The 24883-nt window shown below is 32.7% G+C and overlaps 3 protein-coding genes and 1 long non-coding RNA gene across 7 annotated transcripts; 2 read left to right on the forward strand and 2 right to left on the reverse strand.

Annotated features, from left to right (window-relative positions):
- Nucleotides 1-4564: 4564 nt before the first annotated feature.
- LOC108810009 (uncharacterized) lies at nucleotides 4565-6356 on the reverse strand. Of its 4 annotated transcripts, none has more exons than XR_008935266.1 (7): nucleotides 6155-6356; nucleotides 5950-6031; nucleotides 5804-5864; nucleotides 5552-5693; nucleotides 5176-5233; nucleotides 4993-5058; nucleotides 4565-4640 (listed from the first exon to the last, which is right to left on the reverse strand). It is a non-coding gene; the product is annotated as an uncharacterized LOC108810009 (long non-coding RNA). The 4 variants fall into 4 exon arrangements; XR_008935265.1 differs by having other exon boundaries at nucleotides 4566-4640; nucleotides 4993-5049; XR_008935264.1 differs by having other exon boundaries at nucleotides 4993-5233.
- A 1106-nt stretch (nucleotides 6357-7462) lies between these two features.
- LOC108809299 (CASP-like protein 1B1) lies at nucleotides 7463-9165 on the forward strand. The gene is made up of 3 exons (XM_018581445.2): nucleotides 7463-7720; nucleotides 7812-7935; nucleotides 8621-9165. Exons 1-3 carry the CDS (start codon nucleotides 7503-7505, stop codon nucleotides 8876-8878), a joined length of 600 nt encoding a protein of 199 aa, XP_018436947.2. The 5' UTR covers nucleotides 7463-7502; the 3' UTR covers nucleotides 8879-9165.
- Nucleotides 9166-12696: 3531 nt separating this feature from the next.
- LOC130495645 (epithiospecifier protein-like) lies at nucleotides 12697-13554 on the forward strand. The gene is given in 2 exon segments (XM_056987071.1): nucleotides 12697-12713; nucleotides 12828-13554. Coding segments are annotated over 2 exon segments (744 nt in total).
- A 4344-nt stretch (nucleotides 13555-17898) lies between these two features.
- Nucleotides 17899-18647, reverse strand: LOC108810738 (probable calcium-binding protein CML43). Its single transcript, XM_018582823.2, has one exon. The coding sequence runs from the start codon at nucleotides 18565-18567 to the stop codon at nucleotides 18019-18021; it is 549 nt and encodes a 182-aa protein (XP_018438325.1). The 5' UTR covers nucleotides 18568-18647; the 3' UTR covers nucleotides 17899-18018.
- Nucleotides 18648-24883: the final 6236 nt, after the last annotated feature.

Consider the following 24883-nt stretch of genomic DNA (forward strand, 5'->3'; position numbering starts at 1 on the left):
AAGGCAATTCATGTTATCCGGCAACTCAAAAAGAAGGGAAACACCAACACTTCTCCTGCACCAAAACAGCAAAGTAATATTTCTTTTCTTTCAAATTCAGATTTGAAAACTAATGTGTTGTCCTCTGATAAAAGCAAAGCTGTGAAACCCACAAGCAAAGCTCATTCTACCAGGTGCTTCAAATGCCATAAGATCGGTCATTATGCTAACAAGTGTCAAAAGCAAAGACCGTTGGTGACTTTGGAAAATGAGAACGTTGAAACCGAGCCAGAAAAGGAAGACCCTTTACTAATTTTCAATGACTTCACACATGAGCCAGTGGAGGGGCTACATGAAGAACAAATCCATGGTCATCAAGCCAACCAAGAAGGGTCTTCTTCCATTCAAAAACTGGACCAAACTCAAGGTGAGCATTGTGCTGATTATGGTTCTTTTGCTTATAATCCTTTTCCTTTTAATGTTTCAGATTTGAGGACAAATCTTTTTGAAGAGGGAGAGTATGATAGAACCAAAATCAAGCACCGTCTTTTTTGGTTCATGGACACGGCCCAAGATGGGGATCATGTCGACCAGCTTGATCCAACCGAGATTTTTCCATCAGATCGTGACACTACTTTGGAGCTGAATGAGCCGAGTGAGATAAGTGACACTACTATGGAGCTGAATGAGCTAAGTGACACTGAAGAAGGAGCTGGTTTAGCTGCTGGGCGAAATGAGCCTTTTTCGGCCCACCGAAAAATTCATAACAAATTTGATTTGGGTCCGATTTACACCAAATTCGACCAGGCCTTTCCTGATGGTCTCCTACCCATTTGCATCAAGAAATATCAACAAAAGGAGTCAAAGTCGTGCCTAGGAAAGAGGCATTCAAACTCTGGTCAAAATTCATAGTCCACATTTCGGTTTTCCATAAAAAGTCTTAGTCTTTGTTTGTGTTTTTTAAGCTTCTAGTTTTCCACTATTATTTAAGTATTTCTTTGACTCATTCTACTATAAATATGTAATTCCTTTGATGAATAAAATCAGTTCATTTTGGTTGTTTATTTCTTTGTTCTTCTTCTCCGAGTGAGAGAGAGTTCTTTAGCTAGTTCATCGGTTTGAACCGGCTTGTTGATTTGGTGGTCAGCCAATCATCTGTGTGTATTATTTGGTGGTTATCCAACACATTCATCCGTTCTTTGGTGGTTAGCCTTAGATCGTTGATATATCAAGAGTCATTCCGCACCTCTTGACGATCCGTTCAATCCATCCCTGTTCCAGAAGTGCCATTGCCTTCTCGGATCATATCCAACATCCGGCCAAAGCCATCCTTCCCGATTTTGGGTCTATCAAACTGCCTCAGCTATGCAAAGAGACGAGATTCCGTTGTGAAAGTCATGTCTATACCAACGGCTACTTCGCGAATAAAACCGTAAAAACGCTTAAGTCTCGATGCGGCCCAAAGAGGGTCCGAATTGCGGACAACGGCCCATCTATGATTTGAGCCCAGAGAATAGTATGACGGTTTATCTCATCCGCGGGAAGAGATAAATGTCAAGTTTCCGCGAAGATAAATGTCAAATTTTCGAAGATAATCACGAAGAAAGACAAATATGGAAAAGCCGCTTCGTGACAAATCCGGCCCGAGAAGAGGTAAACCGACCTAAGGAGAAGTATATAAGGAGGACTTAGGACTAAGAGCAAGGGGTGGATGAGAGTATATCAGAGCAAACTTAACACTTAGAGCAATTTAGGCAACTTTCCGTTTTTACTATCGAGCTGTGACTCAACTAGGTTAGAACTTAGGTTGCTAGACTAGCGAGCTCTCGTAGCCAAGGCTCTCACCTGTTGTTCATGCTCAAACGCGGATTCAGAAATAAGATCTTTTGCTCTCTTTTTACTTATACGATTTATTATCACATACTTTTTGTCATATTGATTGTGTTGTACGTGGCCCAGCAGATAACCAGGACCTTCAGGAAAATCTAGGCTAACTTGGCTTTCCTCCGATTAACAAATTTCGACGGTGTGAATCTTGGTTCCCACAAGTAGCAAGAAAGACAATCTTCATTTTACAAAAAAAAGCACATGATGATCATAAGTTTTTCACCGCAATTACCTTGGTGGAGCATGTCCACACCCATAAGCTCTCGGCCGCGTTTGATGTTCATGGCTTCCCAAAACCTCAGAAGTCGAACCTCAACGAGGAAGACCACCGGCCAGCATTCAAATCATCAAGGAAGAGATATCTGTTCGCAATTACAATGCAATAAGAAGATTCAATTTTTATTAGGTGTTGTGAGGATGATGTTTACGGTATGGAGTCTTACCTTTTTATAGCTCTAAATACACCGCCTGGAAGAGAAGTGAGATACTATGAATTAGAGATCGTGGTCGAAGTGGGTCGAAACGAAACTTAATCGTTCCCATCCATCCAAGACGTAATGAGGATTCGTCTCAAATGACTCTCCAGAAAATTTACTATCAGAGAGGAAAGGAAGGTCGAAGAACACTTAGAACCCTAGATTTCTTTGGAACACATAATTGAAGAGAGTGAATGGAGGTAACGGGCTGAACAATTATTTTCTAAAGAACCCAAATAAAGAGATACGAAATGGGAAATTATCATTTAAATCACGAACTTTCAAATTTGGTTGAAAAAAGCATGAACTTTCTCTTGGACCATTTAAATCACCAACTTAGTTTGACTAACCATTTTAAACATCAATTTAATTTGACTAAACCAAATTAAACACGTCGTTTTAAAATCTTTCAAAAAATCACATCTGGGTATAATCGAACTCGTGACAAAAGACACAGTCGTTGGAAGGCTAAACCACTAGACCATCTGCATTTTTTTAACTTGATTGACTACTAAAAGTTATTATTATGAAACCTCCAACTCATCTTCTTCCACCCTAAATCCCTAAGAGAAATTGCCAAAAATACCATTTTCATAGTACCACTTTTCATGTTTACACTAACCACTTTTACCACTACTTTTAATGAAGGGTTTAGATTTGAACGTTTAGGATTTAGGGTTTAGATTTTATGTTTTAGGGTTTAGATTTGATGTTTTAGGGTTTAGGGTATAAAGTTTAGGGTTTAGAGTTGAGGATTTAGGGTTTATAGTTGAGGTTTCAGGGTTTAGGGTTTAGGATATTGAATTTAGGGTATATAGTTTAGGGTTTAGGGTTTAGAGTTGAAGATTTAGGGTTTAGGGTTTAGAATTGGGGGTTTAGGATTTAGAATTTTAGATTAAAATTTTGAAAAGCATATAAAAACAAAGATATAAGAGTCTTTAACATTTTAATAAATAAGGTATTTTTGAAAATGTGTACTTAGTGGTGGTAAAGATGAATAATGGTACCTTCAAAGTGGTATTTTTGAAAATTCCCCAATCCCTAAATGATTTTATAAATATTAAAACTTGTAAATAGCTTATTAAATATTAAATTTTATTTATAAGTATTATTAAAAATAGTTCTTGTAAATAACTAAATGATACTAAATGATTTTTAATTATATTTTTTAATTACTAGCAATACTAAATGATTTTTAATAGTACTAAAAGATATTTAATTAAAAATAAAAATCATAACTAAAAATCATTTTGTATTATTAGTAATTAAAAATTATAATTAAAAATGATTTAGTATTACTAGTAATAGTTAATTATTATTATAAATCGGATAAGTTATTACTAATTATAATTTTAATAATACTAAAATATTTTTAATTAAAATCACAATTAAAAATAATTTTGTATTATTATTTTATTAAAAAAAATTAGTATCATTTAGTTATTTATAAGTAGTATTTTAATATACTTATAAATGAAACTTAATATTATGAATATCTTAATAATTATTATAAGTTTTAATATTTTTAGTAATACTCACAAAATTTTGAATAATTAATAAGCTATTTATAAGTTTTAATATTTATAAAATCATTTAAGGATTTATGGTTTAAGAAGATTATTTGGAGGTTTCATAATAATAACTATTATTAGTCACTCAATTTAAAAAAATGCAAGTGGTCTAGTGGTTTAGCCTTCCAACAACTGTATTTTTGGTTTTGAAAGATTTTTAAACGACGTCGTTTTGGACTTAACGAGATTAGAGACGGCCATTAACTCCGTTCAATCATTCCATTATCCGAGTTAACGTCGTGTTTAATTGGTTTAGTCAAATTAAATTGATGTTTAAATTGGCTAATCAAACTAAGTTGGTGCTTTAAATGGTCCAAGAGAAAGTTCATGCTTTTTTCAACCAAATTTGAAATTTCGTCATTTAAATGACAACTAGATCTTGACCCGCTCGACCGAACGGGTGTCAATTATCATTTTTTGTTTATATTAAATATTATATATGGTTTACAATATGTGTACTAATATAATATATTTAAAAATAACAATGTGTTTAATTACACCGAATAATATTTTGCTTTCTACAGTAAGTTACATGACCAATATTTATTGGACATCATATAAACAAATCAAACATTTGTATAATTAGATCATGTAAACAAATCAAACATTTGTATAATTAGATTTATGTATAAAATATCTAAAAATATAATTTTTGTTCCTGGAAATCGAAAACCAATTTCGGAGGAGAAATTCTTGACTGCATCCTTGCAGACGAGACAGTAAGAACCTAAGTTTTTTAATTTAATTTAGCAGTGAAATACTTATTTAATTCAAGTATGCAATTGAAACACTTATTTCATTCAAGTATGAATTGTTTTTGTGTTTCAAAAGACATGATGTTTCTTTTCCTATTTCTAAACGATTCTATTTCTTTCAATATTTCCAATGTTTGATTACACAATCATTAACATAAAACATATATGCATCACTGAATCATGTAAAGAGCTAAGCAGTATGGTGAAGAAAATAGCATAATCTATTACTAATCCTCATGTTACTTCTTTTCTTTCATCTCATCAGAAAATCATAGGATAATTCATTAACATATGAGTTCAAAATCTTCTAAGGAAATTACTAACCGTGTTTTACTCATGTTTAATGGCAAGTGCATTGTCTAAATTTGGTTCAGCTGACGTCTTTTGGTTCTCCAAAAAGGTCAATTAATCATGCAGATCAAAGAAAATAGTCTCATTATTTCCATTACATAAGAGAAATGTATTTATGAAGAAGAGAGGTATTTCTAACAGAGCAATACAACTCACAATGCTAGGAGTAGTGGTACTTCCTGACGAGCACTTGAAAATATGACTAAGACCAGCTCTGCATAAAATGTACAATTCTAAATTAGAACACCATAACTTTCGATACATATATTTACTATATGTGTAACAAAAAACTAAAAAAATATACAGGTAATGTAAAATTGAAAACGTTTGCGCAACTGTTGCTTATCAACAATTCATCCTTTTTGCTGTCTCAACCAATTTATGTCACTCATGTGTCTATCTTTATTATTCATTTGGGAGTACAGAAACCATAACATGGTTTTTTTTGTCACTTCATGGTTTTACTTTATAGTTTCAAATCATATTTTTTTAAGAATATAAAATAAAAATTTGAACTTAAGCCTCATCTCACCTCCTTATTCACGAGCATATCTCTCTAGATTAAGCCACCCCATATTGTTTTCACTTCTTAAATAGCAAAACTTGATATATATGTACTCCACCATTATTGATAGAGTGCATGCACTCATTAAGTAAGAGATAGAGAGAGTGTTCTATTACATCAGAAACAGAAACATATATTTTGTAAATCTTTAGAATCAATAAAGTTTGGTTATCCATAGATGCAAATATATATAAATATATACAATGCTCTGTCTCATACCTGTCTACTCATGCTGTAAATATGTTTGTTTTTCTGATTCTTCTTTCTGCTAAATCAATCTCTGAAACACATATATACAAATCGTTAGGAGATGTATAATCAGCAAGGACAATTAATGAAAAGGGAAGTTTATACTGATTGATTACCGATAAGTATATCAAATCGAACTTCGACTGATTCATTACATGCAATCGAACCTAGATCTCTGTTAACTAAGCCGCATTCCTACTGTTTGATTTTATTTTTTGGTCATAGGAACATTGATCGATCATATGCAAATAATAAAAACAACTCTAATTGATTAAAATAAATTAATGTATAAACTAAATTTAACCAGGATAAAAAACTAACCTTGATCATAAAAGAGAGTGCAGAACTAAAGATCGAACTGATTTCTTATATCTTCTTCCATGGATATATTTTTGTCAAGTTTCATGGATCAAACAACATGCAAGACGGTTCGGCGAAGGGGAAAAAAATACCGGAGAATGAGAAGTCGATAGAAGGAGAAAGGTTGTTTGCCTGCTTTTCTGGGTTTTTTTTTCCGAAAAAAGCAGTGGGTTAACATTATTAAGATAATTAGAAGTCCAATATATTATGACCAACTATATGGGCCAGCTTTAATATAAAAATTCAATTTATGACCTAAAAATATATTTTGTTTTTGTCAAGACCTAAATATTTATTTTTTCTAAAATAATAAGAGAACAAAATTTAAATTTTATATTCATATTAAAAATCAAAAAAAAAAAATTTAAAATTGATTTATACCAATTTTTATTCAAAAATAAACATATTTTTAAAAATTGATTTTTACTAAAATATTTTCCAATGACAATTATAAAAATATCAATATATATAAGAAAAAATATAATGAAAAGGCCAATTTCAAAAAGAATATAGTTTTTATATTTCACAATAATTTTTTTAAATATAGATATATGAATTTAATTATATGATAGTACATATAAAATACTATTAATTATATAATGGTACCTATAATATACGATATTTTTTTTCCGAACACACGATAAATTATATGATGACACATATATGATATATAATGGTGACATGAAAAACATACTAATACATTTTTTAAAAATTATATCTGCGCGGATGTGCGGATCAAAATCTAGTTAAAATTAAAGCTCTAAAATCAGAAAATGGTTCAATGCATAAGATTTTGTTTTCTTATGTTTTGATTAATTAAATTCATCTGCCATTTTGTTCGCCAATGCATCTGCATATAGAGGTTTTCTTAATTCCAAACATTTTTACCTTTTATATTCCGTTTCTATGACGTCTAATTACCACAAAAAACTACGTAATGTATAAAATGCTATGGGTTCATTTGAATTACTGCACTGAACTTAAATGAAAAATACAAAAAAACAAGGGGGGATTCTAATTTTATAGAAAAAAAAAGTCAAGAAGTCAATACTTGTTTAAGATTTGGGTAGATGAGATTGTCCTAAGAGTAAGTTAACTTGCCACAGGACAAACAAACAACAAAAAGAGAGAAATCTAAGCTTTTTATGATTTTTTTCACTGAACCTTCACAACCACCAATACCTAAGATTAACCCTACAAAGTTAGATGGTCAGACAAAAGACCAAACACAAACACTCAAACTCACATATATATACTCAATCAAACAAAACACTCTTCCACACATTACAACACAAAACAATTGCCTCTAATGCAAATGGCGGTTTCAAAGCTTTTATTGGCTGCTACAAGCCGTAAAAGCTGCAAAGTACTCTTAGGGCTAAGAGTACTTGCCTTCTCGGCTACACTATCTGCAGCCATTGTGATGGGATTGAACAAAGAGACAAAGACCTTTGTTGTGGGAAACGTTGGAAATACTCCGGTCAAAGCTACTTTTACTGCTAAATTCCAACACACTCCAGCTTTTGTGTAAACCACTGCTTTAGATTATAAATTTGAGATTCAAATGTTAATTGTTTGTGGACCAATCTTGTTGATGATTCTTGGGTTGGGAAAATAGGTTCTTTGTAGTAGCTAATGCAATGGTGAGCTTCCACAACATGTTGATGATTGCTATGCAGTTATCTGGAGGGAAAAGGGAGTTCGCTGGTTTTCATCTTCTCTCCGTCGCCATTCTCGACATGGTAAACATATATATCACATGTACAGTTATATTAATTAATATATTCTCCACATGGTAAACTGTAAACATATACGGATGTACAGTTATATGAATATAAAACCACTTATAGGTGGGATAGTGGTAGGTCGACGGATTTCGGGTTGAGGGTGAGATTTCCAATACTCCCGGGTTCGAATCCCCGCAGCTGCAAACACCTTTAAGTGGCTACACAGATATGAGTCCATTGCTTAGGACTCATTTGAATATCCGGGAGAGGATCTATTCGTGGGTTGCACCTCCCACCCGAGGGTTAGGCTTGGTTCCATTAGTGGCCCGGGTTTAACTCTTTTTCTTTTCAAAAAAAAAAGTTATATGAATATGTTTTCGAGATGGTAAATATACATATGAATATATTAATGTTTCTTAATGTCCTTAGTTGTTAAGGACTAGACCAACTAGTTGGAGAAGGTTCTTTTTCAAAAAAAAAAACTAGTTGGAGAAGGTGGACTAGTAGATGTTAATTTTTTTTATTTTTCTTTATTTTTTATTTAGCTTCTAATAATATGCAAAATATATTATGTTCATTTTATGAAACTGAAAACAATATTGGCATATGTTTTGTCGAATATTAGTTTAGAAAAACTGAATTTTCCGAATTTCTGGCTGACTTTGCTTCTTCATGGCTCATGCAATAATCGTTAAAACAGCTGAATGTGACACTGATTTCGGCGGCAGCGAACGCGGCGGCGTTCATATCGGAAGTTGGGAAGAATGGGAACAAACACGCGAGATGGGACAAAATCTGTGACAGATTCGTCACTTACTGCGATCACGGCGCCGGAGCATTGATCACCGCCTTCGCCGGTGTGGTCCTTATGCTCATTATTTCCGCTATCTCAATATCTCGTCTTGCTCAGCCTTACAAGTGCACCTCAACCGTCGCAACTCCCTCCGTCGTCCCCTGAAAGTATCACCTCCACCCTCTCGTCTAACACACACACGTCTCGTTCCCTTGTTTCCTTACTTCTTTGCTTTGTTGAGTGTTTTCGTGTGTGTATACGTCGTCAGTGATTGTGTAAGCATGTAAGCATTTCTCTTTTCTCTTACTCTGTTAGTAATCAAACTTTCTTCTCTTGTGCTTCGTGTTCTTTTGTTTTGTTTTGGGCTTTCTTAAATACAATCTGATGACCCAACTATAATCGAAGTTGACATGTGGTATGATGTGAACCAAGTATCCGGCTGCTTCATCACATATATGATGTACTATTGGTATATACATAGTACACAGTTACAAATAGTTAACTCTATGTGAAATCTTGCTGCATGAAAATACAACTAGTAAACAATAATTTATTGAATCTTGTGATGGTTAGCTATGAACTTTTTAGATTATACAATGCATTTTTGAATCTTATAATGGTTGGGTATGAACGTTTTAGATAAAAACTGTGAATGGCGATACATCTCTCAAGGTCATGCTTGAATCATGAAGCCTTAGTTCGAAAACTAGTTTAGGAGAGTGGTAGAAACCCAACTTAAAAAATGCCAACGTTTTTTTCCTTATCGAATACATCCGTTCTCCAAAATCAATATGGCCACTTATAAATAAAGCCCTGATAAAGCTCTAAACAGACACATAATCACAAGGCAGCTCAACAAACACCAAGCAACAGTGTCAAAAGTCTCAAAGGCTTCTTATCTCAGTTTACTCCTCGCTGTCGTCTTCTTCCTCGGTTCTCAACCTGCATTCTCACTTCGTGCCCCAAAACCGCAATCAGAACCAGCATCACCACAGACCATAATGGATGATTCGTCTTCAATGGGAAAGATCGACCATGCAAAATCCATGATTGCTGGATTCTGTTTGATCTAGAAATGGTATATTTGTAGAATCATAACAATAAAAGATTTAAGAATTGGATTCTTAAATCTTTGAGGCTTAGGAGAAATCAACAAAGAAATCAAATAGAAATGGAACATCAAATAGATTTTATTGATCATAGATTCATTACAAAATGATATGAAATGTAAAGTGAATCTATGAATCTCTACATGAAGTGTTCATAAGTGTAAGAATGAGAGAGAGATCCCCTTACTAAAGAGAAGTCACCTTATTTATACAAGGATGAAGCCTAGGGCATTTCTAGTCAAATGGGCCTAGCTTATTGTCTAATGGGCCTTGAGAGAGGATGTAAATCCACCCCCAACAGTAAGTCCCTCCAAGTTCGTAGAGAGAGATGAAGTCGATCTCGGTGAATTTCACGAATAGGGTTTATTAGACAATTAACTAGACACATTCATGCTTGTGACGACTTAGACAAGTTTAGTTTGAACTTGTGCTTAGTAGAAGGCGAGTTTACTTTAAACTCGTGCTTAATGAAAGACGAGTTTACTGGACTCACGCTGAGACAGAGGTGAATTTACTGAGAACTCGTGCCTACTAGAAGGAGAGTTTCTGTAAATTCATGCCTAGCCAAAGGCGAGTTTTTGTAAACTCGTGTCTAACAATAAGCGAGTCGACCGTAAACTCGTGCCTGATAAAAAGCAAATTCAATTTAAACTTGTGCTTAGAATACACGTTTACCGAACTATTGCCGACCCGAAGTCTCGTGTTGAGATCGTGTGTACCGAGCAAATTGTTGGCGTTCGGGCGAACAGGCTTACTGCTCACTACAGAGAGATGTTCGGTGAGCCTGGTAGTCAGTTAGACCCGCCAGGTTCTTCTTCAGGTGCCGGCGGTTCCGGTTCTTCAGATCAGGAGTCTGTTCCCGAGACTCAGCATTTTTTTCCTCCGATGCCTCCTCCGATGGCTCATCCGATGGCTCCTCCGGTGGCTCCTCCGGTAGCTCCTCCGATGGCTCCTCCTAAGATTCCCGCCGCTGTTCATTCCGATCTCATGGTGCCACCTACTGTTCCCTTCTCGCAGTACACTGTCGAGGATATTCTCGGTATGCCAGGCAGAGCTGGTTTACCAATCATAGACCCCGACAGACCCGACGGGATTTTGTGGTAAGTGCATTTTTAATTAATTATTTTAATTTATAACTTCATTAAATAATTTAAATTTTCATTTTTTCCAGGTTTGGGGTTGACAATTGCCTTGCGACAGATGTAACCGAGACGATTAAAGGTTACTTCTCCATGGCGCATCCAAACTGGAAGTTGACGCCGATCTACATCAGAAAGACGTGGTTCAAGATTTACGCTGTAAGTAATTCTATTAATTAATTATTTTATATTTTTTTCTTAAAATAACAGATTATTAATTATTATTTTTTGCAGCAAAAGTATCATTGGTCTATCGGGGTCAGTGAGAGAGTGAGGAAGGCGTTTTACGGGAAGGCGCAAGTTCGCTTGGCGGACACGGTTTGCAACTGGAAGGGCGACTGGAACGTCAAGGGATACACCCGTGGCAAACCCGCTGAGCTTACCACGGGTGTTTGGGACGGCCTCATCCGTTACTGGAAGGATCCCAACTCCATTAGGATCGCAAACATTTGTGCTGCCGCCCGTAACACGGTAGACGAGCACGGTAACTGCCCGATGCTACACTCTGCGGGCCAAAAACCCCATGCCGGTGTCCGTTTGCAAATGGTATGTAATTAAATAATAATTTTTAATTATTAATTTTAATATAAATATATTTCTAACAATTTTCTTAAATATTTTTAGGCCAAAGAGTTGGGACGTCTCCCGACTCTTCCGGAACTTTACGAGCGGACCCACAAGAACAAGGCGGGCCAGTTTTTAGATGGCAAGTCCGAGCTAATCTACAACGACGTTATTGCTCGGGTTGAGGAGCGCCAGACTCAGCTGACCCAGCAGTCCGCCGACGGATTACCCGTTACCTTATCCACAACTGAAGTGGATAAGATTTACGAGGAGGTAAATTTTTTAACATTATATCTTTTTAATTATTAATTCATTAAATTTACCTTTTAAATTTAACTAACAAATATATTTTTTTTTGTTTTTAAGGTTGTCCCTAAGAAAAAGGGACGTACGTTGGGGATCGGTTCCGTCAATGATGTCCCGAGAGCGACATCGTCTTATGCTCAGAGACAGACCGAAGAAGTCACTCAGTTGCGTTCCGAGCTGGGCGCGACCAAAAGCCGTGTGAGTGGACTCGAGGCCTTCATCAACGTTATAGCGTCCACAAACCCGGAATGGGAAGCTTTGTTGAGGAACATAAAACAACAAAATCCCATTCTAGGCGAGTCATCGGGCACACATAACGAGGAGGATGTTACGAGGAGGAGCGATGAATTCTACGAGGCCATGAATGAGCCTTAGTTTTTTTAGTTTTTTTTCGGTTTATGTATTATAAAATCCAAAACTTAATTATATATAAAATATTTTGTTGCTTTTGAATTTTATTTAAAATTTATTTATAAACCCAAATATTTAAATACGTTTATTTTATTAAATTAATAATTATTATATCAAATAATATTTTTATTAATTCGAAAATTGGCATTATACGAGTTATTTACGTCGAAATGATTTCCGAGGAATTTACGAGGAAAGTCTTACGAAGTTTTTACGAGGAAAATGTTTCAACGATTCTACATGGACTTTACGAGGAAACCTTTTCATGGATATTACATCGAATTTACGAGGATTTGTTTTCAAGGATCTTACGTGTAAGTAACGACGCGTGTTTCGCGTGGTTTGTACGAGGAAAGTCCGCGAGTGATTTACGAGGAATAGCGGCGAGGAACTTACGACGAAATATTAACTTCGTCTTTACGAGGAAATAAAACACTCGCTAGTCTACGAGAAAATGGCGACGAACGTTCTGTTACGACGGACGATAAACGACGAAACACTTTTCCTCGTTAATTCCTCGTAAACATCCTTTTACGAGGAATTAACGAGGAAAGTGGCCCTCGTTAAACATCTGTTTTCTTGTAGTGTTTATTCATACGATACGGTGAAAAAGGAGTGGAAATTATTGACCAAGCTCGATGAAGAGGGAGAACCCAAGGCTCACACTTACCATTTGATGGCTTCGGATGCAAACCATGTGTATGTATTCGGTGGGGTGAGCAAAGGTGGGACGAACCAAACCCCTGTGCGTTTCAGGACGATCGAGGCATATAACATTGCTGCTGGGATATGGGTTCAGTTACCGGATCCTGGAGTGCAGTTCGAGAAGTTCGAGAAAAGAGGTGCATCTGGATTCATTGTGGTGCAAGGAAAGATTAGGGTGATTTACGGGTTTGCTAATTCGCCTGATCCTAATGGGAAGAACGACTATGAGTCTGATCTTGTGAACTACTTTAATCCCGCTACTGAAATATGGACCGAAGTGGAGACTAAAGGACAGAAACCTTTGGCGAGGAGAGTGTTTGGTCATGCGTTAGTAGGAAAATATATACTAATATTTGGAGGTGAGATCTGGCGGGACCCAAAAGCACATTTGAGTCCCGGGACGTTGTCCAGTGAGGATTTTGCGTTGAACACTGAGACATTGGTGTGGGAGAAGTTTGGAGGAGGAACTGAACCGGGGCAACTTGGTTGGCCCGCCTACACGAGTGCCACCGTCTATGGAAAGAAAGGCCTCCTCATGCATGGAGGAAAACGTCCGACCAATAATCCTACCGATTAGATGTACTTCTACGCAGTCAATAGCGCCTAATCAATGCCCTCACTACTCTCAAGGTTTGTTTGTGTGGTGAGTATTTCTAGTAGTGTCTCATGCATACTCTGTATTATATATAATAAAGGTTTGTGAGATGTACTAAAAACAGCCAACTATGCTTGGCTTATGCTTATCGTTTGAATAAATATATATATGTACTGAATACTGTTTACGTGTGTGTTTAATAAAGGTTATGAAGTTATCTGCAAATGTGTTGTATATTTTTTTATATTTTTTTTGAAAAAAAATTGTATTATTTCATTTCCCGCAATCGCTTAATTAACATGTACACTAGATATTCAATTAGATGCCGACGTATTATTTAGCTAGACGCTTATAGCATGAATAATACACCTAACTCTTTTAGATAAGTACGTATAGTTTGCAGTGCCGAGCCTAGAGTATTGGGGGCCTACGGTAAAAATTAGTTCATTTTATTTTAGTATATTTGTGTAATAATAACTTTTTAATATAAATACAGATTATTATAGGAAAGAAAAACTATACAAACTTTTAATGGCAAAGGTTATATTTGTTTAGTAATACATTTTATATATACATATGTATATAAATTCTATACAGAGAAGAAGTTTTCACATTAAGAAGATGGTTAGTGTTCACAATAATAAAACAGAGATGAATTTTTTTTGAAATTGAATTATTTTAAGAATACATTGTTTTCAGTAACTATACGAGCATTTTGCCTATGAATATTAGTAAATATGGGGCCCTACAATTTAAAAAATAAGAGAGGGGCCTGAGTTCAATGCCACAAAACTTGGGGTTGATTGGTTATTACTGTAGATTTAGATTTTTTGGTTTAGAAAATAAGCTGTAAGATTTTTTTATTTTTTTGACAGCAAAAACTCCATACTTTTATTAAGAAGATTCTAATCAAGTGGTGTCTAGCACCAGCCAAGTTGGAATCTCAGAGTTAACATGGAAATAACAAAAACCACGAGACCAGGCACTTTTTGCAAGGCGATCAGTTCGGATATTCTTAAGACGTGAAACAAAAGAAATGGAGCAAAACATAAACTTGGAACGGAGCTCAAAGAACTCATCAAACTCAGCCATAAGACTTGGACATTCTTCTTCTTCCTCAATAAGCCTAACCAGTTATTGACAATCTGATTCAAAAGCCATCGAGACGTGACCGAGAATTAGTGAGGACTTCATAGCCCACAACAAAGTACAGAACTCAGCATGTAAAGGAGACAAAACATGGTTACTAGCAAATGAACCAAACATTGTGCTCCCATCCTCATTCTCTATTATGCATCCCCCACCATAGTGAGCATCGCCGTGCTTCCATGATGCATTGAACCTGCAGAAAGGTCTACGTGGTGGTATATCTTCTAACTCCGGCATAGTAGAAGTTACGTTCTCTTCAAGTACTTTCGGGACGATTTGTGCCAACCTCCAGGCTTCCGCTTCCATCTTCGCCGAGTGTAGCACTTCCAAAGGCGATATCTCTTTGTTATTGAACACTTTGTCATTTCTTGCTTTCCATAGGAACCAAAGGATCCAAGAAACTGTAAAATTTTTGCTTTAGTTTTAATTTCTTTGGTTTTGGATATTTTTCAAAGCACTTGATAAAAACTGTAGAAATTTTGATTTCTAAAGCCAATATATTTCCTTTAAAAGATTTTGGGCTGTAGCTTTAGATTTTGTTAATAAGCTTGATTACTTTAGTTTTATTAATTTAGACAAATTTATGACTGTGTGGAGCACTCACAGTCATACCAATCATCCCCATCCCCTTATCGCATAAGCACGGGTTCTGATAGTTTGTCCACATAACATAATAATATAGAATGTCATGACTATATATTATTATTTATTTGATTATCTTCTTTTTCCATGCAAAACCTCAAAAATATTTTTTTTTCTTGAATGCACATTTTTACTTGTAATTTCAAGCCATCTTTTGCAGACATTTGATCGTCCACGAGAAGTCTATACAATGGGGTCATGATTAATAATTCAAAATTAGGGGACCATTCTCGTAATCAAACTCACCAGTTCGGCAGTTCCTCAATCCTCACTAGGGTTAGTGCAAATCAATAAGTTGGACGAGGTAGTACTTGTGATATTTCAGCTTGGGACATATTTTATTTGGCGCTCAATGATAAAGGAGGTAGGGATGCAGAGACAGCCAGGAAATTTGCCTTCAGGGAGTAGTCACATTTGGCATATGCCTGCTTTGACTGAGATCTTTGGAAGGCTACTTTGGATTCCGTAAGGTTTAGTTCATTAGTGACTCCAAAAGCCTCCGTCCATCCATCCTTTGGATCATGACCGTCTAATAGTATATGCTACTGGAGCGGTCGAAGGGTCCAATTTTTTTTTAAAAAATACTAAAACATTTTCAAAAGTAAACACATAAATTTGGTTTAAAGTTTTAAAATTTTAGATATATTCTTAAATTTATAGCTTATAATTTGAAGAGAAACCTAAAATATATATAGATAAAACTATTAGTTTCAAAAATTATTTTATTATATTATTAAATATATAGTTAACATTTTTTTTTGAACAAGGCCTTAAAAATAATTAAGACGGCCCTGCTTTGGATAGAAGGGCAGAATATATACTCCCTGGACTTTATAAATGTTTCCATCTCTTTGCTCTACTTTTTTCCCTCCCAAACAAATTACCCTTTATCTCGGGTATTTGCGCTGCAGTGAAATATATGCGTTTTCTTGCCCATCAAATCTGAAAGTGTTGGACTTGTTATTCGCTTTGTGGTAACTATCTCTAAATATATGAGTTTCAGTTCAACATAAGCAGCAAATAGAAAATTACACATAATTTGTAAGAATTAGGTTTAATTCAAAACTACTGATAACTTGATTTGAGTATATATACTGTATATATTTCTCCCTGGACTTTATAAATGTTTCAATTTCATTGCTCTACCTTTTTCCCTCCCCAAACAAGTTACCCTTTATCTTGGGTATTTGCGCTGCAGTGAAATATATGCGTTTTCTTGCCCATCAAATCTGAAAGTGTTGGACTTGTTATTCGCTTTGTGGTAACTACCTCTAAATAATATGAGTTTCAGTTCAACATGAGCTGCAAATAGAAAATTACACATAATTTGTAAGAAAAAAAACAACTAAGTGTTAAAAAAGTTAAGTTTGGTTTAATTCAAAACTACTGATAACTTGATTTGAGTATATAAGAAGCATGGGTTTAGTAACAACCACAAATCCAATTGGTAAGTTGTACTAAATTCATGCTTTTTATATATTCAAATCAAGTTATTTGGAAGAGGTAATACTCATACACTTTTCACACATATTAAGAAACTCATTAAAATCATAAAATGCATATATATTTTTATTAATATCATATATCTAACTAATAGTATTTTAGATAAATAGATTTATTTATAAGATGAATGCATTTTGCAATTAATTTTGACCTGAAAAGTTGTATAAATTGCATTGGTATTGTAGAATGATATTTTTTATGAAACAAGAAAAATGAGTTAAAGTGACACTTAATATGAAATAGAGGGAGTAATAGTTTTAAATGTTATGTTTCCGACTTTTTGAATTAAACTTAACTTCTTAACACTGATTTGTTATTTTCTTACAAATTATATGAAATTTTATATTTACCAATTTACAACCGCTAATTTTTTTATATCTATTAAGGATTTAATGTCTTATGTTCTATTTACAAAAAGAGAAATTGCCAAAAATACCATTTTCATAGTACCACTTTTCATGTTTACACTAACCACTTTTACCACTACTTTTAATGAAGGGTTTAGATTTGAACGTTTAGGATTTAGGGTTTAGATTTTATGTTTTAGGGTTTAGATTTGATGTTTTAGGGTTTAGGGTATAAAGTTTAGGGTTTAGAGTTGAGGATTTAGGGTTTATAGTTGAGGTTTCAGGGTTTAGGGTTTAGAATATTGAATTTAGGGTATATAGTTTAGGGTTTAGGGTTTAGAGTTGAAGATTTAGGGTTTAGGGTTTAGAATTGGGGGTTTAGGATTTAGAATTTTGGATTAAAATTTTGAAAAGCATATAAAAACAAAGATATAAGAGTCTTTAACATTTTAATAAATAAGGTATTTTTGAAAATGTGTATTTAGTGGTGGTAAAGATGAATAATGGTACCTTCAAAGTGGTATTTTTGAAAATTCCCCTTACAAAAACACTCAGAGCGGCTAAGAGAAAGTTGGCAAGTACGATTGAAGAACTACGTCACGCCATTGCATGGTCAGTCAAACCATTTGCGGCCACAGGATCGCTCGGTTGTTCTCTTCTTCAACCGTAGAGAGGCTAAATAAAGACACAAAACACTGTAACATTGCTGGGTTTATCAAAGAGACATCATGAATTGGATTCTTATGAAGAAACACGAAAAAACATACACAATAATCTTGAAATTGTTCAGCATTAATCAAGGAAAGAAACCAAACGAGAAAGTTTAGCTGAAGATTCAAGAGGAAGGGACAAGAACAGATTGCATCATATTCTTGAACTCAAAAAAGTCAACGCGGCCATCGTGATTGCTATCAACAGAGACAATCATCTTCTCCACGTGTTCAATCTCTCCTGCTTCAGGAAGCCCCAACTTCTTCAAAACGTTCTGAAGTTCCACGGGAGATATAAACCCATCACCATCTTCATCAAACACGTTGAAAGCTTCTTCCAGATCTGAATCCGGCGACCCGTCGCACTCGCATTCTCCTCCGAAGAAAGATTCGTCTAGTGTTTTGTGAAGTGCTTCGAAACCGTCGAACCGGAGTCCGGTTTCGTTCGGTTTGATGAAAGATTCTATGGTTGGTTTGAGCTCGGAGATGTCCGCATTGAGCCCAAGTCGTGAGAGGGCTTGACTCAGTTCTTCGACGGTGATGAATCCGTCGTTGTTTTTGTCGAATAGGTCGAAGATACGCTGGAGACGAAGAGTGTTTAGACTGGGACTTCGTAGCCGGAAGGAAGAAGATTGTCTCGAGAGTTTCTTCTTCTCGTTGCTGATTATTTCCATTGTTGCTCTCTTCTTCTTGGGGTTGCTCGCTCTATTAATATAATCGGAGACTTGTAAGAATCACGAGACCGAGACGTATAACTCTGTTTTTATATTTTACGACTTTGAATCTCGAGGAGAAGACTATTTAATGTTTGAACATAAATCTAGAAAATTAGTACTAAGTCCAAATAAAATTAATAAAAATGGCTAATTCTTCTTTTTGTCATAACAAAAACGTTTTTTGTTTGTTTTAGACAATAATCTCTTTTTGATCAATAGTAAATGTTTTAAATTTTTGATTAAGAAATCTCTTTCTATTTGCTACCATAACAAAGACGTTTTTTGTTTGTTTTAAAATTTTGTTTAAAAATTTTCTGTTTTTTAAACTTTTATAGTTAGGCTTTTTTGTAATCATATTTATATTTCATATTTCAAACTGATTTTTTTTAACTTAAATAAAATATTTTATATCTTCAACACTCTCTGTATTGAAAAATTCATTTGTGTATTTCAAAACATTTTCTATATTAAATTTAGTTTATGTAATATAGTTTTTATTTTAAATGAAACTAATTTTGTAAGGAGTTGAGATAATTCGGATCCGTACTATGATTTTTTTATTTAATCATTTGTTATTTCAACTTGATTTTATTTTGAGGTTTCATTTAATAAATGCTTTCAAATAGTTAATAACTTGAAATGAGTTAAGATAATGCTTTCAAATAATTGATAACTTTCGGATAAATGGGTTTAACATAATATATTTTAAATGGGTTACTAAACATAATCGAAAATTTCAAGTTATTAATTATTTAAAATCATAATTTTTATTACGTAAAATAATTTTTCCAACAAAAATATACCCGCCATTTTTAAGGGCGGATCGAAATCTAGTATATTTTAAATGAGTTACTAAACATAATCGAAAATTTCAAACCCATTGATCCGAAAGTTTCAAGCCCATTTCATTTTAATAATTCATTGAACAAAAAAATTGGACTGTCAATTTATTTTAAAACTCTATTGGGCTTTTAAGTGGCCGAAATTCCCTTTTAATTACACGATTTCATTTAAAAAAGGAAAATAAATGGGATGTTTTGTAAAAACATAAAAATTTCAGGGGCAGATTCACAAACATGATTCTGCTTTAATAGTATAGATAACTTTCCCAATGTTTCCATCGCCGAGTGATACATAATGTACATTGTTTAAACCGATACAGGCATGTTACTAATGTCAGAATGACTATAGTTAAATGGCATTGATTAAAATAAAATGTGCCAGACTTAGCGTTAGTGGCCTTAATTAAACTAAACTAGAGTTTTGATACGTATGTGCGGATATTTTCTCACTTTATAAATATATAATTTTGATATTACCATAAACATTTTAAATATATGATTTACATTTAGTATTATATTGTATAATTTACTAATTTTATTTTAGGCTTCATATTCATATGATTAATATATAAATCATAACAATGTAATTAATCACTAAAATTTCATTTTTTTCTGGTAACACATTTTAAAATAATACTTGAATTAAATGTCAGTACTATAATATTTTGTATATAATAATTTTTAGATAATATATTGCTTTGAGCTTCAAAATAAACAAAAAAATATTCTATAGTTGTAAATAAATGTTTAACATGTGTTAATAATTTTAGTTTTTGCATAAAATATTAGATAATTTACGATGTTTTAATAATGAATGATGAATTTATTTATATGAAAGAATTTTGAAAATAAGTTAATCTACTAATTAATATAATTTTTTCATATTTATTTCATAGAGTACCTCTATTTTAATACACCATAGACTATAATGATAAATTTATAAAAGTAAGATAATTTTTTTTTTGCTTTTATGATAAATTTTTAATTGACACTAACTATAATAATGTTATATTATTAATTTCTAATTTAATTAATACATTACTTTATAAAAAAACTATTTAAAATGTTTGGTAGAATTTTGTTAGATTTTTATCAACATATTTTGTTATTATAAAAATAAAATTTAAATTTATTGTTAAAATTAATTTATTATTAATATATAGTGATTATTAATATTTAATATTAATAATCAAATATGTCATATTATATACTTAATTAAATGATTTTACTATGACTTGTCAACAGTAGATAAAAAATAGAACTTTAACTTAATAGATTAGATAACTAGATCTAACCAAAAACACAACAAACATATTTTATTGCATCTAAAGAAGGTTTAATATATATATAATAATTTAATATTAAATATGATTCTGGATCCATAGTCTTTTATATTTTTATCTGCATAACTGAAATGTAGTGTAACTCGGGATAACTACTGAGACTTCAGTAAAACTAGTAAAACTCGATATAACTAATTTAGTAAAACTAGTAGAAAACGATATAATTATTTCAGTAGAACTAGTAGAACTTGGAATAACTACATAAGTAGAACTAGTAATACACGGTGTAACTATCTTAGTAAAACTAGAAGATATCGGTATAATTATCTCAGTAAAACTAGTAGAATTCGGTATAACTAACTCAGTAAATTAATAGAACTCGGTACAACTACCTCAGTAAAACTAGTAGAACTCGGTACAACTATCTCAGTAGAATTGGTAGAGCTCAGTACAACTACCTCAATATAACTAGTTGACCAGTTGTATATCGGTAATTAAAAATTTTGAATTTTTTAAAAAAATTAAAATCTGAAAATTTGAAAATTCAAATTTTCAGATTTTTTTAAAATAATTCAAAAAGTAAACAAGTGTAAACTCGAATTTCCATGTTTTCATTATATGATGAAAGGCATTAAGATTACTGGAGGATATATTGGATTTGTTTTTTTAGTATGAGGATATATCAGGTGATGGCTCGTTAATGGAGTATTAGGAGGATACCAACATGTGAATGATGCTTATGATATTACAGAAAGCGTTCTCAAGACTGTTATGCAAGAAAGATTTGTTAATGGAGGAACAAATTAGCATCTAGTATCTTTTCAAAAAAAAAGTTAGCATCTAGTAGCTCTTGGTACCCTCCTCTTATTGCTTTCATTACATCGGTCTTTCTTTGAAGATGGCACAAATCATTTGCAGATTGTGCATCTGTCATTGGAAGGATCACCAAGAATCTGCTGATATAGTACACTTCAACAAGGTTAATGTTTTTCTTTACTATCTATAACTCCCTTTTTTGTGCAAATAGTCTATAACTTAGGTTTGAGTTTCTTCTCTATTTCATTTACAGAGTTTTGTGTTTTGATTTAAGATTAAGTTTTGAAAAGACTATATTCTGAGTTTAAGTTTAAGATTTGGAGTTAATGATTTTGATTTTAATTAAAAGTACTTTTAAGTTCAAAATCTAATCTATTAATTTAGGGATTATCTACTATTTGAAGTTCTCATTTAAATTTTGGACTTTTTCATAGTTGTTGCTAGAATATATCATGCCTCCTATACAATGCAACCTACCAACTTAAATTAAACCAAATCTTAACCAACATAGATTAGTTAAACCTAACCAGTAACATTTTTATAATATTTTTGGTTAATCTCTTAATATAATTAGATCATATAAAACTGAACCACTCTTAAATCAACGAGTTCCATATCATTCCAGACATAAGAGAAAAAATATTCGACTCATTTACAACGTAAGCATACAAAGACCGTGTATGCTTATGCTCATTTATCTTCCAAAAACCAAATAATTGTGGCATAGACCAACATAGGCTCATGTTCGTATCACTAACTTTACTTCCATATATTTACTCTTCACCTACATCATATCACAACATACACAGTTATGCAAGAATATGATTTTTTTGTTCAAACAACCAAATAATGGTGGCATATGGTCAGTAGATTTTTTAAATATGTTTTTTATATATTACATTTTACGAGACTATGTGTATAAGTTTTTTTTTGAAAAAGGGCATAACTATGTGTATAAGTTAAAAGGTAAAAGGTGTAACAAGGCAAATTATTATACTAAAAATGAAAGAAGATTAAATACAAACTAATAACAAGTACAACACAAATTATAACACTATTAAATTCTATATATATTTAATAAAATATTATATATGTATAATATGTATATATTATATAAATGTTACAAAAATATATATAATATTATATACACATATTATATATACCATATATTATTAATTGAAATTTGACAAATCAATTTCCGTCCTTTAGGGCGGGTCCTAATCTAGTTTAAACTTTATGATTGATGTGTGGGTTTAAGAAAATAGAGTTTAATGCCTGGGGTTTGATTTTAAGATTTGAGAATAAGTTTTGAAATAAATAAATTTAGAGATTAAATTAAGATTTGAGGTTAAAAATCAATGTTTAGAATGTAATGAAATTATGAAAGCAATGTAATGAAATCAATGATGTAATGAAAGCAATGATTAGAGGTCTAAAGTCCATGTTTAGAATTTCGGATTTAAAAATCCATTGAAAGTTTTAAAGAGCTACGAAATAATTATAACTAAATCGTGTTAAAATATATTTTCTATTAATTATCCACGATTTTAACAACGTTCACCGTTTGTTTTGTTTTATGAAAGCTAGATTAGTCATGAAATGGCCAATGTTTTTAAATTCGTGACTATATTTAGCCATGATATATAAACGTGACCCCGATTTCAAATATCCACCGGCAAGACAGTCTGTGACCCCAATTAATGTAACAGATGGATCATATTATCAGTGGATATGCCATAAATTGGTCACAAAATTATGGTGTGACTAAAGTGTTTTCATTATTTGAGATTACATCAGTGTGGTTATGTTTATTTTCGTGTCTTTTTCGTGACTGTTAAATTATGTTTTGTACACGGTTTTGTTAACATTTCAATGTAGCCACGAAAATCATTGTGAAAAATGTAACTATTGTTAGTCATGACTATTTGGTGATAAAAATGTTTTTTCCACGAAATGGACATGTTTATATTCGTAACTAATTCTGACCATTTTATGACTAACTTAAAAGAAGTTACATACCTATCATAACTAGAGCGTACATTAATAGCATTTTCTACTAGTGAATGAGAAATAACAAGAAAAACAAAAAAAACATGATTCGAATAAGCTCACGTATGGGGATCAAAGCACTTGAAATAAGTTAGGTAAAATTAAATGCTGATCTATAACTGATCCATTGACTGACATATATCGCAATCATGGTAGTTTTAAGTTTGAAACATCATATTTTTGTCATCATTTGAAACATCGTTCTTCATTGTAATAAGAAACTAGAATTCTACCCGCGTTATAACGCGGATGAAGTTCCTTTATTTATGAATGTCAACATTATTACAGACATTTGTTCATGTGTTTATATATCATGGCTAAATATAGTCACGAATTTAAAAACATTGGCCATTTCATGACTAATCTAGCTTTCATAAAACAAAACAAACGGTGAACGTTGTTAAAATCGTGGATAATTAATAGAAAATATATTTTAACACGATTTAACAAAATAGACATCAAAATTATGGCGTGACTAAAGTGTTTTCATTATTTGAGATTACATCAGTGTGGTTATGTTTATTTTCGTGTCTTTGTCGTGACTGTTAAATTATGTTTTGTACACGGTTTTGTTAACATTTCAATGTAGCCACGAAAATCATTGTGAAAAATGTAACTATTGTTAGTCATGACTATTTGATGATAAAAATGTTTTTTCCACGAAATGGACATCTTTATATTCGTTACTAATTCTGACCATTTTATGACAAACTTAAAAGAAGTTACATACCTATCATAACTAGAGCGTACATTAATAGCATTTTCTACTAGTGAATGAGAAATAACAAGAAAAACAAAAAAAAACATGATTCGAATAAGCTCACGTATGGGGATCAAAGCACTTGAAATAAGTTAGGTAAAATTAAATGCTGATCTATAACTGATCCATTGAGTGACATATATCGCAGTCATGGTAGTTTTAAGTTTGAAACATCATATTTTTGTCATCATTTGAAACATCGTTCTTCATTGTAATAAGAAACTAGAATTCTACCCGCGTTATAACGCGGATGAAGTTCTTTTATTTATGAATGTCAACATTATTACAGACATTTGTTTATGTGTTTGTAGAATTTAAATTTTCTTTCTAAGAAGTTATCTTGAGTTTTTAATAGTGTCTATTTTGTTAAAAGATATCTATTTTTTTATATGTGAAATATATTTTTATATGAAACTGATTTTTAAATTTCTAATTTTCCTGTAGATATACATTTTAGATGTAAATTAATTGTAAGAAAGTATATTGATGATTATGACTATGACATACATAACTTTTGATTTTAT

Source organism: Raphanus sativus, chromosome 6 (assembly GCF_000801105.2).
Source record: "Raphanus sativus cultivar WK10039 chromosome 6, ASM80110v3, whole genome shotgun sequence".
NCBI lineage: Eukaryota > Viridiplantae > Streptophyta > Magnoliopsida > Brassicales > Brassicaceae > Raphanus > Raphanus sativus.